Below are 14983 nucleotides of genomic sequence, written 5' to 3' on the forward strand. Positions count from 1 at the left end.
GGAAAGGGATGTTGCCTTCACACCACATATGTGGGCTTCCCATAGTCAACTGGCTAACCACTGTAGAATGCACATGCTGTTTTAGATACACTTATGTTTTGATCAGGGGTGTTAACTTGAATAAAATATTGTGGGGCCCAGGTAAGCCCCGCCCTGCATACCTGATCGCATGACAAGGGCACACACAGCATTTGAATGGGAATGCCCATCAACTTTGGGAGGCAGCCCCCTCAAATATATTATTGTGTGGGCTGAAACCCCCACAGCCCCTAGGAGTTAGCTCCTATGGTTCTGATGCACAAAAGCATTTTTGAGGCAAAAATGTGCAGTAGACCAAGCAGTCCCTTTGGGCTGCTCAAAATGTCCTGTAAATTATTCTTTAAATGCTAGTTCTGCAAGGGATTAATCAAAAACTACAACTTATTTCCATGCACCTGGATCGTGGTAACTGCATCAAACATCAGAGGTAATGAGCTAATGTCAAATAAACTGCTTTCTGTGAATCTTTATCCCCATGATGTTTTTATCGTGTTAGTCTGTTCTGAGTATTTTTCCACTTAAGCCTGAGGTTCATGTGAATTTTTATTTGCTTCTGGAACCTCTTTTCCTTTTGTCATAAGGCCTATTTTTCTGAGAGCATATATGAGAGACTGAGATCACCTTCTGGACTGCCATCATGTTAACCATTAAAAAACAATGTTTTGCAGTCATTTCTGGGCGTGCAGTACCAGAACTGTTACGCTATGTGACTCATGTTCTCCAAGTGAATCCTCAACTTAACAGGCTCTTTGCCCATTTTCTTGCAACAACAGCTTCCAAGAGCTTTAGAATCCCATGCAATTGTTTCTATTATAAGAACTTAAATTTACTGCTGTTAGGGACACAACATGTACAGCAAGGTATTAAATGTGAAATTCCACAGTGTTCCAGAACAGAAGATTTTAAATTTGGTGAACATTACTGCTTTGCTATACAGTACTTAATGTAACATCCATAAGGCATGAAAAGAATACTCTCTCATTACTTCTTCATTATAAGCTTCAGAAATCACACACACAAATCAACATCAATTGAGGAGAGTTAAATATGAAATCAATCAGCACAACACAATATCACTTGACAATATGATAGTGGCAGAGAAAGAAAAATCCTGCCATTAATGTTTTGGTGGCCATCCGAACAAACCTTAAGTTGATTTGAGCATGAAAGTGTTAAACAGGAGTTTAAATGTCTGTAGTCCTCCAGTGATTGCTGGACTGCAACTCCCATCTTCACTGACCATTGTTCATGCTGGTAGGAGAAATCTAAGTGGGGGTCCCCAAAGATCTGTACTGAGCAGGGGCGCCGACTTATAAAAAATATTGGGGGGGCCCATACCGGGGTCCTGCCGCTGATTCGCTCGGGTAGCCGGGAGAACGCAGTTCGAGGTGGCGGTGTTGGGGAGAGACCCTCGCTCAGGGCGCCACGAGACTTGGCGGCCGGCGGCCTATCTGGGGGGTTTTGGAGCGTATTTCGGTGGAGCGATTGGGGAGGAGGGGGCTTGTTGCCGGATTCTTCAGCTGGGCCGGAGATCCACTGCTGGGGGGTCCCTGGGCCGAGTTGTGAGCACGGCCTGCTGAAGGGAGATCCAGCCGATTGCGCGACGGGGACGGCCGGGGCTCTCCGGCTAGGGCGCGCGGCTGGCTGGCTGGCTGGCGAGGGAGCAGGTGGGGAGGAGGCGGGGGCAGAAGAGAGGGGAGGAAAATGTAAGCATTTGATCACTGGGGCCGAAATGCAGGAAGTATAATATGTGGCGTTTTTGCACAAAGGACACGCGTGCAACAGGCGCAGTCTGTGTAGCAGCAGGAACTCTCTGGTTTTGCCAAGTGAATTGCGCCCGTAGTTCCAGAAAGGAACGATTCCCAGCATGCAACTGTCGCCGCAATGAATCTATCGAGCCTTTCTGTTGATTCCAGCGACAGTTCACGGATATCGCCGGAAGGCGCCGCTCGTCGCCCAACAACTTTGCGCAACAACACGCTCTTAAAGGCGTGCGATCGCCTTGCGGATGAAGAACTACGACGCCCGCCATGCCCTTGGGGCGCCGCTCGTGCGGTGCACCTTGGAAGTTGTATTGCGCCCATTCCGAACGCAGGATAGACAGGGACTCAACCGGCGGCGGCGCTCTGCTGGAGGGGCGCCCGAGATTATTGGGGGGGCAGAGCCCCCCCAAACGAATTTTTGAGGGGGCTCGGGCCCCCTCAGGCCCCATGGAGTCGGCGCCTATGGTACTGAGACCTGTGTTTTTTAACTTCTACTTGTGGTTATTTATTAATTTATAAATCAACTCTTACATACTGTAACTCTCAACATAATTTACAAACAAGCCATAAAAACTGCTTAAAATACTTTTTAAAAAGAACAAAAAATTACTTGTTATGTGTTCATTTAATGTGTTTGAGAAATGGATCTTAGAAGTGTACTGGATAATGCATAGTGGAGAAAACTATGGCATAGTTTCTCTTTTAGATCCATCTCCACAAATATCAAAGAAAACTCCTGGTTCATGACTCCAGTCTGTCTTGAACATATAAACAGAGCCAGTTCCACTTGGAATACTATCATCTTGTAAATGGGACAAAAACTAAACAGACTGGAATTCTGTCTTTGCTCACTATAAAATGTGGGATAATACAGTAAGAAATGATACAAATTCAAGGCCAATGGGTGTTTTTTACATTAAAAATAGCTTTTCGTTTCTAAACCAGTTCTGTAATCAGCTATTACATACAGAAGGTAAGAATTTAATCTCCCTCCTTCCAGATTCTAGGTCCACAATGTGCTCTCAAAACATAAAAAGTAACAGAATGAAGGGTCCCAGTTTTCCTGAAAAGTAGCAGTGGGCAAATACAGTAGATAATTACCCTGCCTAGCACTGCTTCAAATGAGGGAGAGGGGAATTAAAAAGGTACAGCTTTAGTCACCATTCTGCCCTATAACGATTTGACCCTTGCTTGTTGAAACTCGCTACAGCTGCACTCCTAATCCTACCTTGGTCTAATACATGATAAACAGAAAATCAGTGATGACGTGAATAACATACCTAGCAGTCACTGAAAGCTTGAATATCACTCAAGTCATTCCAATTTGTACAGACTTCTGAGGTTTGTCCAAGAACACTTATTTACCAATACTGAAGAGGGGCTCTACATGTGTTCTATGCTCCATTGAGATTGGGATCCCCCCACTTATGCGAGGGTTACGTGCCAGGCCCTCACACACATACGGTAAGTGAAATCATGTAAAGCAGGAGACACCCACCAAAAAGCCTCTAAATACCTATTTTCCCCTCCCTATCTCTAATCCAAATCAAAATATTGAGAGTTGAAACTCCGGGACCAGCTGGAGGCTTGAGGATATGCAGGAAAGAGGCTGCTGCTGCTGTGCTACCCTGTGCACCAGGTGTTAGGCAGGGAGGCTGCGCAGCCTAAACAAAGCCCTAATCTCTTTGGGACTTCCTCTGCCCTCACTGACATCCTCTTCGGGCTCTGGGGAGGGTGTTCCCACAAGCCATGAGGAGTATCCAGCTCTCCCCCACCATTTCCTGGTATGATTCTATTTATTTATTTATTTATTTATTTATTTATTTATTTCCCTACAGAGTCACGAATGAGTAGAATGCCTGTATAACATGCTCAGAAGGCTCACTTCAGGAAGTGACTGGCCTTGTATAAAGTTACTACACAGACAAAAGTCCACTTGGCAGGGGCGCGGACTTATAAAAAATATTGGGGGGGCCCGGGAAAGCTCATGAATAATAAATAAGCTCATGAATATGCAGATAAAGTGGCGCCGCCTCCTCGTGAGCGAATAGGGGAGAGCGTGCTGCGCCTATTAATCAGCTCCGAAGGAAATTGGGTGGAGCTTTTGCTCGGGAGGGAGGGCAGGAGGCATGCAGCCCGACCCTGTGCATTTTGGGCTGGGGGAGGGGCGGCGGTGGCGCTCTGCTGGAGGGGCGCCCGAGATTATTGGGGGGGCAGAGCCCCCCCAACGAATTTTTGAGGGGGCTCAGGCCCCCTCAGGCCCCATGGAGTCGGCGCCTATGCCACTTGGAATACAGCTTAAAGAGGAATAAGTGATTGCATGCACCAGGCTTATATTATGCTAACAGTAAACTAGCAAGGGGGGTGGGGACTTCTATCCCAGTCCAGTCCCTGCTATAGTAGTTTCCTATATGCAGGGTGGGAACCCCCTCCCATTGCGTATCTGAAATGTGACGTACAAACACATCATCAGAACATCTGAAATGGCCTGAATCCATTGTACCCCTACAAGACCCTCTTATGTTATTCTTTGTAGAAACTAGCCTAGGGTTACTAAACTGAAGACACAAATGTAAACATTGTATTCTTTCCATTCAAAATGAAGGCTGCATATCATGTTCTTCCTTTGTCCTCCTTACTTCAAAACTACAGTACAGTACAGGTATCTGTTTGCCTCATGTATATTCTTTCTCTCATGAGAAATGCAACAATCCAAGAAAAAAGGTTGCCTTACCATGTTGTGTTTTCTTCCGTCTCTCTTTGGGCACACTGGCTTATCACTGTAGGGCTGCTTATAAGAATGGCAGGTCTACTAGTGTTCATTGCCCTTAAAAAAAATACAAGCCTGGATTGAGCAATTAAAGAAAGCAATTTACACATGAACACTTCCACATATCTATGAAATTTTTACTATTGTCTCCTCAGTGCAAGTGAACAAGATTGCTTTCCCTATCAGTAGCAGTTAAAAGGTAGGCAATGGATTGCCACAAATACGGTAGAACTAAGAGCACCCCTGTTCAGATACACTTTCTTTCTTCTCCATTTGCTAGCAGCCTGGCAAGCATCAGAGTCAACTACAGTGGGGGGGAGAGTCCTGAAGCTGGTGGACACTTACTTCTGCATACTTCATTTTCAAGCCACTTCAAAGAATCACACACACACACACACACACACACACACACACACAGCATTGCAATGAGATTACTGTCAATGCTACTGTGATACTGTTCTATCCTCCCCAATATTCTTAATTAGCTTCTGAACTCTGGCAGCAGCTCAGCAGCAACCAGGAGCAAAGAACAATGCAAAAGATGCAAAACAACAAATCTGATACCCATTAATGTTTGTTGCAACTGCAAGCCCCCAACAGGGGAATCTGATTTTTCTACTATGCAAAAAGTTGGGGTAAGGTATATTTGTCATGAATGATTGAGGTGGAAATGAGAAACAAGCAGAGTTTTAGTTGTATAATAAATAAGTCAACTGAATGTTAGGCCTTGTTTTGTCAACTATCCCCTCCTCAAAACAGCTAACACAATTTGCCTTTTGTTTTTATCTCTGAGTGTGTGCCAAGACAGTTGGTGTCAGTAGGATTATGCCCACAGGCTATGCAAAGCAGAAGTGCTTGAAAAGCAGCATTCAGAGCTAGCTCATTACTATAATATAATATTCAATTTCTAACATTAAGTTTTAGCACTGTAAATGTGCCAGCAATATTCACCCTCATTACTAGGTCTTTCAAATAAAATTGTAAGTAGATTTAGAAGCTACCATAAAATATTACCGACCACAATTACTGCCAAAATACAATGAATGAGGGCTCCAATACAAAGGTGGCTTGTTGGTTATGAATAAAGCCTGAACTCAGCCCAGGCAATTTCCACAGCCCACCAAGAGACACACAAGTTACAATGCAAACTAGAAGTTGCTTTCAAGAGAGTCACAGAATTTGCCAATAAGTTGCATCAGCAATGAAAGGTTTCCACTTCTTTATTGACTCTGCTCCTTTGCTTTTCCTGGAATAATACTTTCTTAAGTGCTTTCAGAATAAAACAAAATAGCATAACAAATGAAAATAGAGACAGGCCCATCCCCTGACCTACAATCAAATGCATATACTGTAATAATAATAGTAAAGGCAAAGGGACATGGAAGAACCTTATCTAACAAGTTATATTTAAAAACAAAAACATACCTTTAAACCATACTGGAAAATCAAAACTGAGGATTATGTTCTAGTATCAGGAGATGATGCACTCCAAAGATAAGGAATACCACAAGGAAAAAAGCATACTATAAGTAAAGCATGCTATAAGGCAAAAAGAGACAGGGAATATAAAGTGACCAGATAAATAAGAATGATTATAATAAAGATATGTAAATAAGCTAGCAAAATTGATGTCTACATGGAAACTAAGCCCAATTCAGGAAAAAAGAAGAGATACCTGGATAAAAATTAGACCTAATAAAAACCAATGTGAGCAGCAAAATTTAAGAAAGGAAAGCAGCTGAAGATAAGAAATGATAAGCCTATATAAAAGGGCACTGCAATAATGAAGTGCAGACAGTGGGCGATAATCAACCAGTCTGTCTTTTATTTTCAACTGATACCCCCAAAGCTCAAAGATATGCAAGAGTGAGAAGTGAAAAGGAAAAGGAAAAGAAAAGGATGAAAAGAAACATCAGAATTAAACTTCCAAACAAATGGGGATTTCTTTACACAACTCCCCCACAAAAATAAAAGGTTAAAAGGGACAGAAGTGGAACTGTGATGTCATAAGAAATTTCAGTTTTGTATAAATTTCATTTTTAAAAAGACATCCATGAGAACACAACCATAGAATCATAGAATCATAGAGTTGGAAGAGACCACAAGGGCCATCGAGTCCAACCCCCTGCCAAGCAGGAAACACCATCAGAGCACTGATGCAAGCAAGTATATTAGCAAAAGGCAGTGATGTCAAGAATGGAAAGATACACTTGTGTGTTATCAGAAAAAAATGAAGCCAAAATATTGTAGAAAGCAATATAAATGAATAAGGACTGCTATAAATTGAATACAAAAATAAACAACACCCTAGGACACCCACAACAGAAATAGTGAAAGAAGAAGAGGAACAAGACACGGAGCAGAAAACCTGCAGAGGGGTTGACAATGTCAAGTGGCAACCCTAAACACTACAGGCCCGTGTCTTGTGCTAGTGAATTAAACACTATGCATCTAGAAAAGATTATGAGGAAAGCCATTAACTGTATTTCCCACAAAATGTTAAGACACAGCTATTTTTCATGCAAGTATTCCATTGATACTAACAGATTCCATCATTAGCACTGAACCAGCTGTTTCCTGACCTGCTTGGCCCTTATGCACACATTCCCTTTTGTTAAAACGTCTGTTCTTCCAAAGCCACTACCCATGTAAGTAGCCCAGAAGGTTCTACAGAAGGTTCATAAACAGAAAGGAGAGCTTTTCCTCTCTGTGTTTGGGGACCCTCCTTTATCAGGGCCTCTGATAACACAGAGGGTTCTGCATCCATTAAAGTGAACATGAGTAAAAGACCCCTGCAGGCATTACTCATGCCATGTAGGGAGGATCGGGGGCTAAGCATACAGGGAAATACATGCAAGAAGATAGGGCAGGAGTGTTGGTGAGAGCAGATATGGGGGACATGCAGGAAGCAACTTGGTGGGGTGGGGAGGGAGATGGAACTGAAGTCCAATTATGCAAGGGGAAATCCAATGCACAATCCATCAGCAATTGATGTAACTAAGTATGTTTCTATTTTACTCACTTTGTACATGAAACTTACTCTAGTTCCAAATAAAGCACATATACATCTCATTGCTTGACTAGTTCTTTTGTTTATATTATTCTGGAAAACAGGAGGGAAAAATACAACCACAGAATCAAATGATGGGCTACACCCAAGTAATATAGGGCATCTGCTTTGAAGCCACTTGCAAAAATAATTTCATGAACATGTCCCAGCAGGTATAGATTAGTCAGCACACCAACATCATCTGCAGTAACACCACCAAATACATCCTCAGACTCTGGCTTTCCTCCTTATGTATGTATGCAAACACACATCTGAACACACAAGCATGTGATAAATGGGAGGGTCCTGGCTGTTGGGTGACTTATGTGTAATTACACCTAACAAGCTAAGAATCTGCAAGGAGAGTTCTTGATTGTCAATCGTACTTTAGGAATACAGCACTGAAAATTGATATTTTAAATGGAAACTTTTGCTATTGCGGACAGAGGGATATACAGTACACTTTTTTGTGGGGAGGAAGGCAATTCCATTTCATCCCCCCCCCTTCCTGAAGTACCTATGTGGTCTCCTCTGTAATATAACACAATTGTAGGGAATATTATTAAAAAGTTCAATAGCTGGAGCTAGAATTTTACAGTGCAATCCCATACAGGTCTACTCAGAAAAAAATGTCACTGGGTTCAATGGTGCTTATTCCCTGGACTGAATCCTAAGGATTTCTGCCCAATTATTTTTCACATAAAGAAAGGTAATGCACAGTATCCCTCATACTTAAAACAAAATCCATCATACCAGCTGGATGCAGAAGTACCTACACACAAAGGGAAGATGTACAGTACCAAGTATGGATATCCCATTGCTTTAAACCCTTAAAAGTCAATAATTGATACATAGAAGAAGAGTTTGGATTTGATATCCCGCCTTTCACTCCCTTTAAGGAGTCTCAAAGCGGCTAACATTCTCCTTTCCCTTCCTCCCCCACAACAAACACTCTGTGAGGTGAGTGGGGCTGAGAGACTTCAAAGAAGTGTGACTGGCCCAAGGTCACCCAGCAGCTGCATGTGGAGGAGCGGAGACGAGAACCCGGTTCCCCAGATTACAAGACTACCGCTCTCAACCACTACACCACACTGGCTCTCATAGGTCCCCAATTCTACATCACTGTATGTTAGCTAAATACTTTTAGATTTGCAGAACTGAGATTTTAGGTCTGCTTCTTGCAATATCACTACTACTAGGAATAAATAGCCCTAAAAACAACATCAACCATCCTCAAGAACTTTTCCCAAAGATAACAACTTAATAATCAAGTGTTCTGACCAACTTAGTGGTCTTTTCCCAACTCCAATATATTTAAATAAGCAGTTTACAGAAGCCTAGACATTCCAACTACATGTTACATGCTCAGATCCTGTTAAAAATGATGTACAAAATAACAAAATGCAAGGCAGAGAATAGTGGTTGCATGTGCCAAAGTTTGATCAAGATATCTTCCTGATCTCAAAACGTTTAGGACTTTCAAGTCCAAACCAGTACACTGAGTTCTGCCTAAACAGTGGGTGGGAGCACAGATGAGATGTGCTTTCTGCCATGTAGCCAACTGCAGTTAACAACCTAGTTACTCCATTCTAGATCAACTTAAGTTTCTGAATACACTTCAAAGGCTGAATACACCATGTAGAGTACATTACAATAATACAGTCCAGAAGCTATCAGGCCATGTATCAAAATGATCAAAAATACAAGATTTGTTTTAGGCTTAGCATGATGTGTGAGCCAGGCCTCTGCCCTGAAAGACATATGTAATAATGTTTAAAACCCCTCATGTGAGTGACAGATACATAAACTACTAATTGGAAGCTGTTTCAAAACTCCAACCACAAAAAACACACATTTCTCTCAGAAAAATTGCCCTTATTTTCTAAGTAATTATCTCCCTATTGGCCCTAATCCAACATGGAGAATGTTGAAACTTCCAAAACTACCGTATATACTCCCAAAGAGTCAAAGGACTATCTGTGATGATATGATATAGATAAATGTTTGCAGAATAGGGTAATGAGACTCTGTAGTAGAAGCTTACTGGGTGTTCATAGCTCACAACAACCCACCACACTTGGGTCTGTCATGCACAATTGTACAAATGCATTCAAAAGAAGAATAAAGTTGAAGCAAGGCATCAGCTATCAGTTTAGATAGTCAAGACATCAATCCTCTTGCCAAGACTGCACCTAAACCTAGGGCTTTTGGAAGCAACCAGGTGGTGCCAGAGTACTATTAAATCCTCTACTTTTATATAAAATCTGGTGATGTATTATAGCACATTAAAAACTAACAGATGAACAAAGCAATCCAGACTATAAGAAGCCAGTGTAAATTACCCTGGGGTAAATTATATTAGTGCAACTTATCCCTATTTAGCAGCTGGGATACTTTGTGAATAATGGCAGGATATCAATTTAATAAATCATTATTTTAAAATGATCTAAGCCTGGCAGAGGGAAAACAAGTGTTTAAAACAGAGTTTGACTTACACCACCCTTTCTGCCAGTGTAAATTCTGCTGGGTTGCTGAACTGAGTTTGGAATAGGGGTAAGTGTTCCTATACCCTGTCCCAACCCTGCCAAGGCCCCAGAACACCACTTCCTCAGGACCTATCCTGGCCTTGGCTCAGTCAGCTTCAGGTGAGCCAGGATGGTGGAGTTGAGGTGTCCAGCTGAGCTGAGGTGTCCAGCTGATGAGCGACAACCAGAGATCCACCTATTCCAAACTCCACTCATCCCAGCAGATCTTGGTTTTGGATTTCTCCCTTACTGTGGCATAAGCGTTTCTGGACTAGAATCCACTTCAATCATTTACACAAAGTGCTAACCATAAAAGTGCTGCCAAAAGGACAGGAAATGCAATAGGCATCACCTGTGTGACATTTTTGTGCAAACCTGAAGAAGTATATAAGACTGTGTTCACCATTATTATTATTATTATTATTATTATTATTATTTATTGTATTTATGAATCACTGTTCTTTGACCAGAGCCCAGGGCAATACACAAACAAAGGATTAGCAACATGATTACAGCATTACAAATACAAAATCAAAATATTCATAAGGTAACAGTAATTAAAAACACAGTTATTACCATGTAAGATGGGAAAAGCCTGGGTAAACAGAAACATCTTTAGTTGATGTTTTTAGAATCCCTACAGCAAAGGGAAAAGATGGAACTCCAGAGTGAGACGGTTCAAGAACTGAGGCCCCACTACAGAGGTCTTCTGCAAGTCCCCTCATCACAACAAATCCTCATAAGGATTACAAGCAATGCCCCATTCTGCCAATCTTAAGGATAAAGTCAGCTGGTATTCACAACAACAATAACTGGTGATGCCTGTCAATTGAGGGGAACACTTTAGGCATCTGAGGCTGGCTCTGTTCCATGAAACCTTATGCTACCATAAACCTGCTATTCTTGAAGGTGTCATAAAACCTTTTAGTTTTTTTGTTTTGTTTTTTACCTGGCATGCATTTCTTCTAGGCATACTGGTTTCTAAGCTATAATAAAAGAAGCAGCTAGACACTTCAGGTCACCATTATGAAGCTCCTACAATGTTCTCCCAAGTGAGTCCTGCAACAAATTGTTTCAATATATCCTCCTCACCTCAACAGAAACACCCATGTTCAGGGTGCCAGGCAGCCAGGGAACCACTTCCTACACCAGGATACTGTAAGATTTAAAGGGCTCCTGAAGGTCACTAAGCATGTTCAGTCCTCATTGGGCTATTTTCTTCCCCTCTTTAGGTTTTCTTAAAAACATGTTTTGCATTTCTGCATTTCTCAGCATGTACTTGAGAATGTTAGTACTTTGTTTCTCTGGGCCTAACTGCACATTAAATTAAATGTGGAGTGTGCAGAATCATCAGTGTTTCTCAGCAAGATTAATACTAAGCACTGGTGTGATTTTCAATGGTACCAATAGCAGCTTTTTTCTAAGGTAAATGTTGAAGGGGAGGTTATTTTCCTAGTGATTATGGCTGTTGAGGGCTTAAACTTTGCAGTCCTGATTAAAACAGGGGAGGTCCGGATATAGTAGAAGTTCAACTATTTTAGTATATGTGCTGTCCCAGAGTCTCACTGCACTCAAGATTTAGATCCTCCCTTTAATATTTGCATATATTAGCAACAACAGATAGGAATATTGAAACATATTATTTCAGTATTCAAGACATGGCAGTTCAGTTTAGAAGTCTTGAACCAAGACATGTCACTACAGATCCACTTTATTAGATAATAAGATGCTCATCAACAAAATATTGCAAGTATATGTCTGCCACACCTACCATAAGTCACTACATCTTGTGTCATCTTAAAAAGATGACAGAGCTGTATCATTTAAGTATCGATGTAAACTTTCAATCTGCTTTCAAGTGAAAGTGCATGCCAATACAAACTAACTTGCAGGAACAGCCCGCTTGATTTCACCATCTGAAGGTCCAATTTCTATTCTTCCGATATAAGACAAGGTACCATAAATCAATTGAGTCTTTAGGAAGTGTGAAATGTACTTTACTGTCACTTTTCAAATATTTCTAAGGCAGGTTAAGAAAAATGCTTAATTAAGTAAGTTCTTTTGAAAGTCAGATAGCAAGCCAATTTGGATCTTATTTTTTAAGAGAATTTCACAGAATCATAGAATTGTTGCGCTGAAATTTTACACCATTTAATTTTAAAAACCACTAACATAAAAGATATATTTCTTTAAGGCTGCTTCTAATGCAGGGATGGGGAACCTCTGGCCCTTCAGATGCCGTTAGACTTCAGTTCCCATCAGTCCTAGCCAGTATGGCCAAAGGTCAGGGATGATGGGAGTTGCAGTCCAACAGATTCCCCATCTCTGCTACTTCACACTATGCATTCCGCAGCTGTGATGTTGCATGACCAAGTACATGCAAATCTGAAGCCTTGTTACTTGTTCTGGGAACCACAACGGTTGACATGAAGCTCTATACCTATACCACAACGTAGCCTATCAACATGTCAACATGTCTCTCAGTCTGTCATATTCATGCTGTCATAATGATCATGGAACTGGATCACATGAAGACATTCTTCATGTCAACCAGCCCCTATTTTCCCCCATTCCTGTACTAAGCTTTCAGCTGCGCCATTACTGAAGTTCTTTTTTTTTTTAATCTGACATGCTTAGCCAGTGCAAAATAGTAAAATAGCAAGAGGTGGTGGACTCTCCTTGGAGATTTTCAAGCAGCGGCTGGATGGCCATCTCTCATGTGTGACAGTTGAGATTCCTGCGTTGCAGAGGGCTGGACTAGATGACCCTCAGGGGTCCCGTCCAACTCTACACTTCTATAACTCATCAAGGAGCAGACGAGAGGGTAAACTAGGCAAACCTGCAGGAGCGCCTGTTAAAAATAAACTCATCTGATGTACTGCGAGAGCCTTCGTGGACAACAGCCTACTTTTATCAGAAGTAAAGGGGGGGGGGAAGGACGCTTCTTATCATCCTACAGCTGGTGACTAATGGGGATAACTCGTCAGGAATTTGCCGGCACGCGGAGCAATTCCTGATGGAGGTAACCCCCCCCCCCGCAATCTCCAAGCAGGAAGATGCCCAGCTCTGTCACTTAGCCAAACCATTTGGCGATCGCCAGATACTATATAGCCTCCCTCTCTTCAGCCCATAACGGGCGTTTTCTGCATTCACAATAAAAAAGCTAGAGGGGTTGGTGGGGGGGGGGAGGAGGAGCTCCCCTTGCCAGGGTGAATCTTTTAAACCTCCCGTCCTCGGCACATGATTGGGGGTTTCCGAGAACACGACGTCGCCTGGGGGGGGGGGCGCCGCTTCTGGAAACGCTCTGGGCGGGTTGCTGCTTTTGTTTTGGTCTTTCCAGTGCCAGAGAAGTTCCCTCAGCTCAAGCTGAGCAAAAACAACAAAAAACCCTGATTATTTTTTTTTTGAGTTTCCACTTGACAGGCGGCGTCCCCGCCCCACTCTCGAAGCCCAAAGCTCTGCTCTCTCTCTCGGTTCCAATAAACTTCTGCGAAGGAACCGTCTCCCCGACCCCGCACAGCCTGTTGCTTCTGGCAGGCGCCGCATGTCCCTTACCTGGCGCTTGGCGGCTCCTCTTCGTCAGCCCCCTGCATGGGAAGCTCCGGAGGAGGGGAGGCGGGAGCTGCCGGCAGACCGACCTGGCAACTGAGGCGCGGGGCCGCGCGAGGTGCCGCGCGAGGGGCGCCGCTTCCCCACCAGCCCGGAAAGAAAGGAGAAGCGGGTCTGTCAGTCGGTCCGTCAGGCCCCGGCCCGGTGGGCTGGTGGGCGGGAGCTGCTAATGGGAAAGCGAGGAGGCGGCAGGAGCGGCTTCCAGCCCCCTGTCAGACAGCCGCGCGGAGCCGGGGGTTAGGGGGACTCCTGACAGGACGGCCGCAAAAATAAGAGAGAGAAGGGGGGAAATGAAAATAAATCTGCTAACTTCACCCGCCGCCGCCGCCGCGGCTCCCTCAGTTCACACACGAGGCCCCGCCCCCTTGGCTCGGCTCCTGGCGCGCAGCACCCGCCTCAGTTTTGAAACAGCCGCGACGGCGGCCACGAGCAGAAACGCTCGCTTCTTCGCCTCACGCCTCTTAAGCGCGCTAACCGCGAGTCGGGGCCCCGAGCCAGCGCGGGCGCTCGAGGTTAGAGCGTTCAGACGTGACGGGGAGCGCTTTGCCCCCGGCCGCTGTTGTTGGGGCCTCTATTCCGCTCTCTTTTGGCCTCAGCATTGCGTCGGTTCGGTCAACCGAAAAGGTTTTTCCCTCTCGGGAAGAGTTCCTCGTGGGGGTAACGGTAATATCCCTCCGTGTCGGAGTTGGGTTTCTGGAAAAGGGGGCGGTTCCCGCGAACACGGAAGTCGCGCCTTGAGCTTCCCGGAGCCCTTCTGCCTCATCTCAAAATCGGGCGGGTGGGGGTCGCCGTCTTATTTATTAGTGCCAGGGGGAAATATGCCCTGAAGCTGAGGTCTTTTGGTGTGTTTCTAACCTCTGCTTTTCTTAAAAGTTCCGTGGTTTTGAATAAGGCTGGAGCAGAGGTTATGGAAGCAAGTGAGAGCAATGCTCACGAAAGCAGGGATTTCTCCAAGCTGTATTTCAGAAAGCAGCTGAAAAAGCGGGTCAGTATGAAAAGTACGCTCCTTTCCTCCCACAGAGATGCACTGTTAAGGGCAAAACTACACGACTGGAGAAAGTGTAATGTGCCAACCTACCTTTGAAAGGGAGATCTGATTCAAACATGCCCAAACTTGAAAGACAGAAGCAGCAGGAAGTTTAAAAGGCTCAGCCCTGTTGACACCACCACACACTTGCTACGAATTATTCTACTATATTTACAAAGCTAAATGCAGTGGCGTAGCGTG

At 43.8% G+C, this 14983-nt stretch overlaps 1 protein-coding gene across 3 annotated transcripts in view; it reads right to left on the reverse strand.

Annotated features, from left to right (window-relative positions):
- Nucleotides 1-13839, reverse strand: part of ARHGEF3 (Rho guanine nucleotide exchange factor 3) — a 103753-nt gene extending 89914 nt beyond the window's left edge. The window contains exons 1-2 of one of the 3 annotated variants that reach the window (XM_083489350.1): nucleotides 13702-13829; nucleotides 4537-4629 (exon numbers count right to left, since the gene is read on the reverse strand). In XM_083489350.1, the coding sequence (XP_083345476.1) occupies nucleotides 4537-4539 (3 nt within the window). In that variant the 5' untranslated portion in view covers nucleotides 4540-4629; nucleotides 13702-13829. Of the gene's footprint in view, nucleotides 1-4536; nucleotides 4630-13701 lie in introns of all 3 variants that reach the window. The other 2 variants (XM_083489342.1, XM_083489344.1) reach the window with 2 other exon arrangements.
- Nucleotides 13840-14983: the final 1144 nt, after the last annotated feature.

The sequence above is a fragment of the Podarcis liolepis genome, assembly GCF_965112155.1.
Source record: "Podarcis liolepis genome assembly, chromosome: 2".
In the NCBI taxonomy this organism is placed as follows: Eukaryota; Metazoa; Chordata; class Lepidosauria; order Squamata; family Lacertidae; genus Podarcis; species Podarcis liolepis.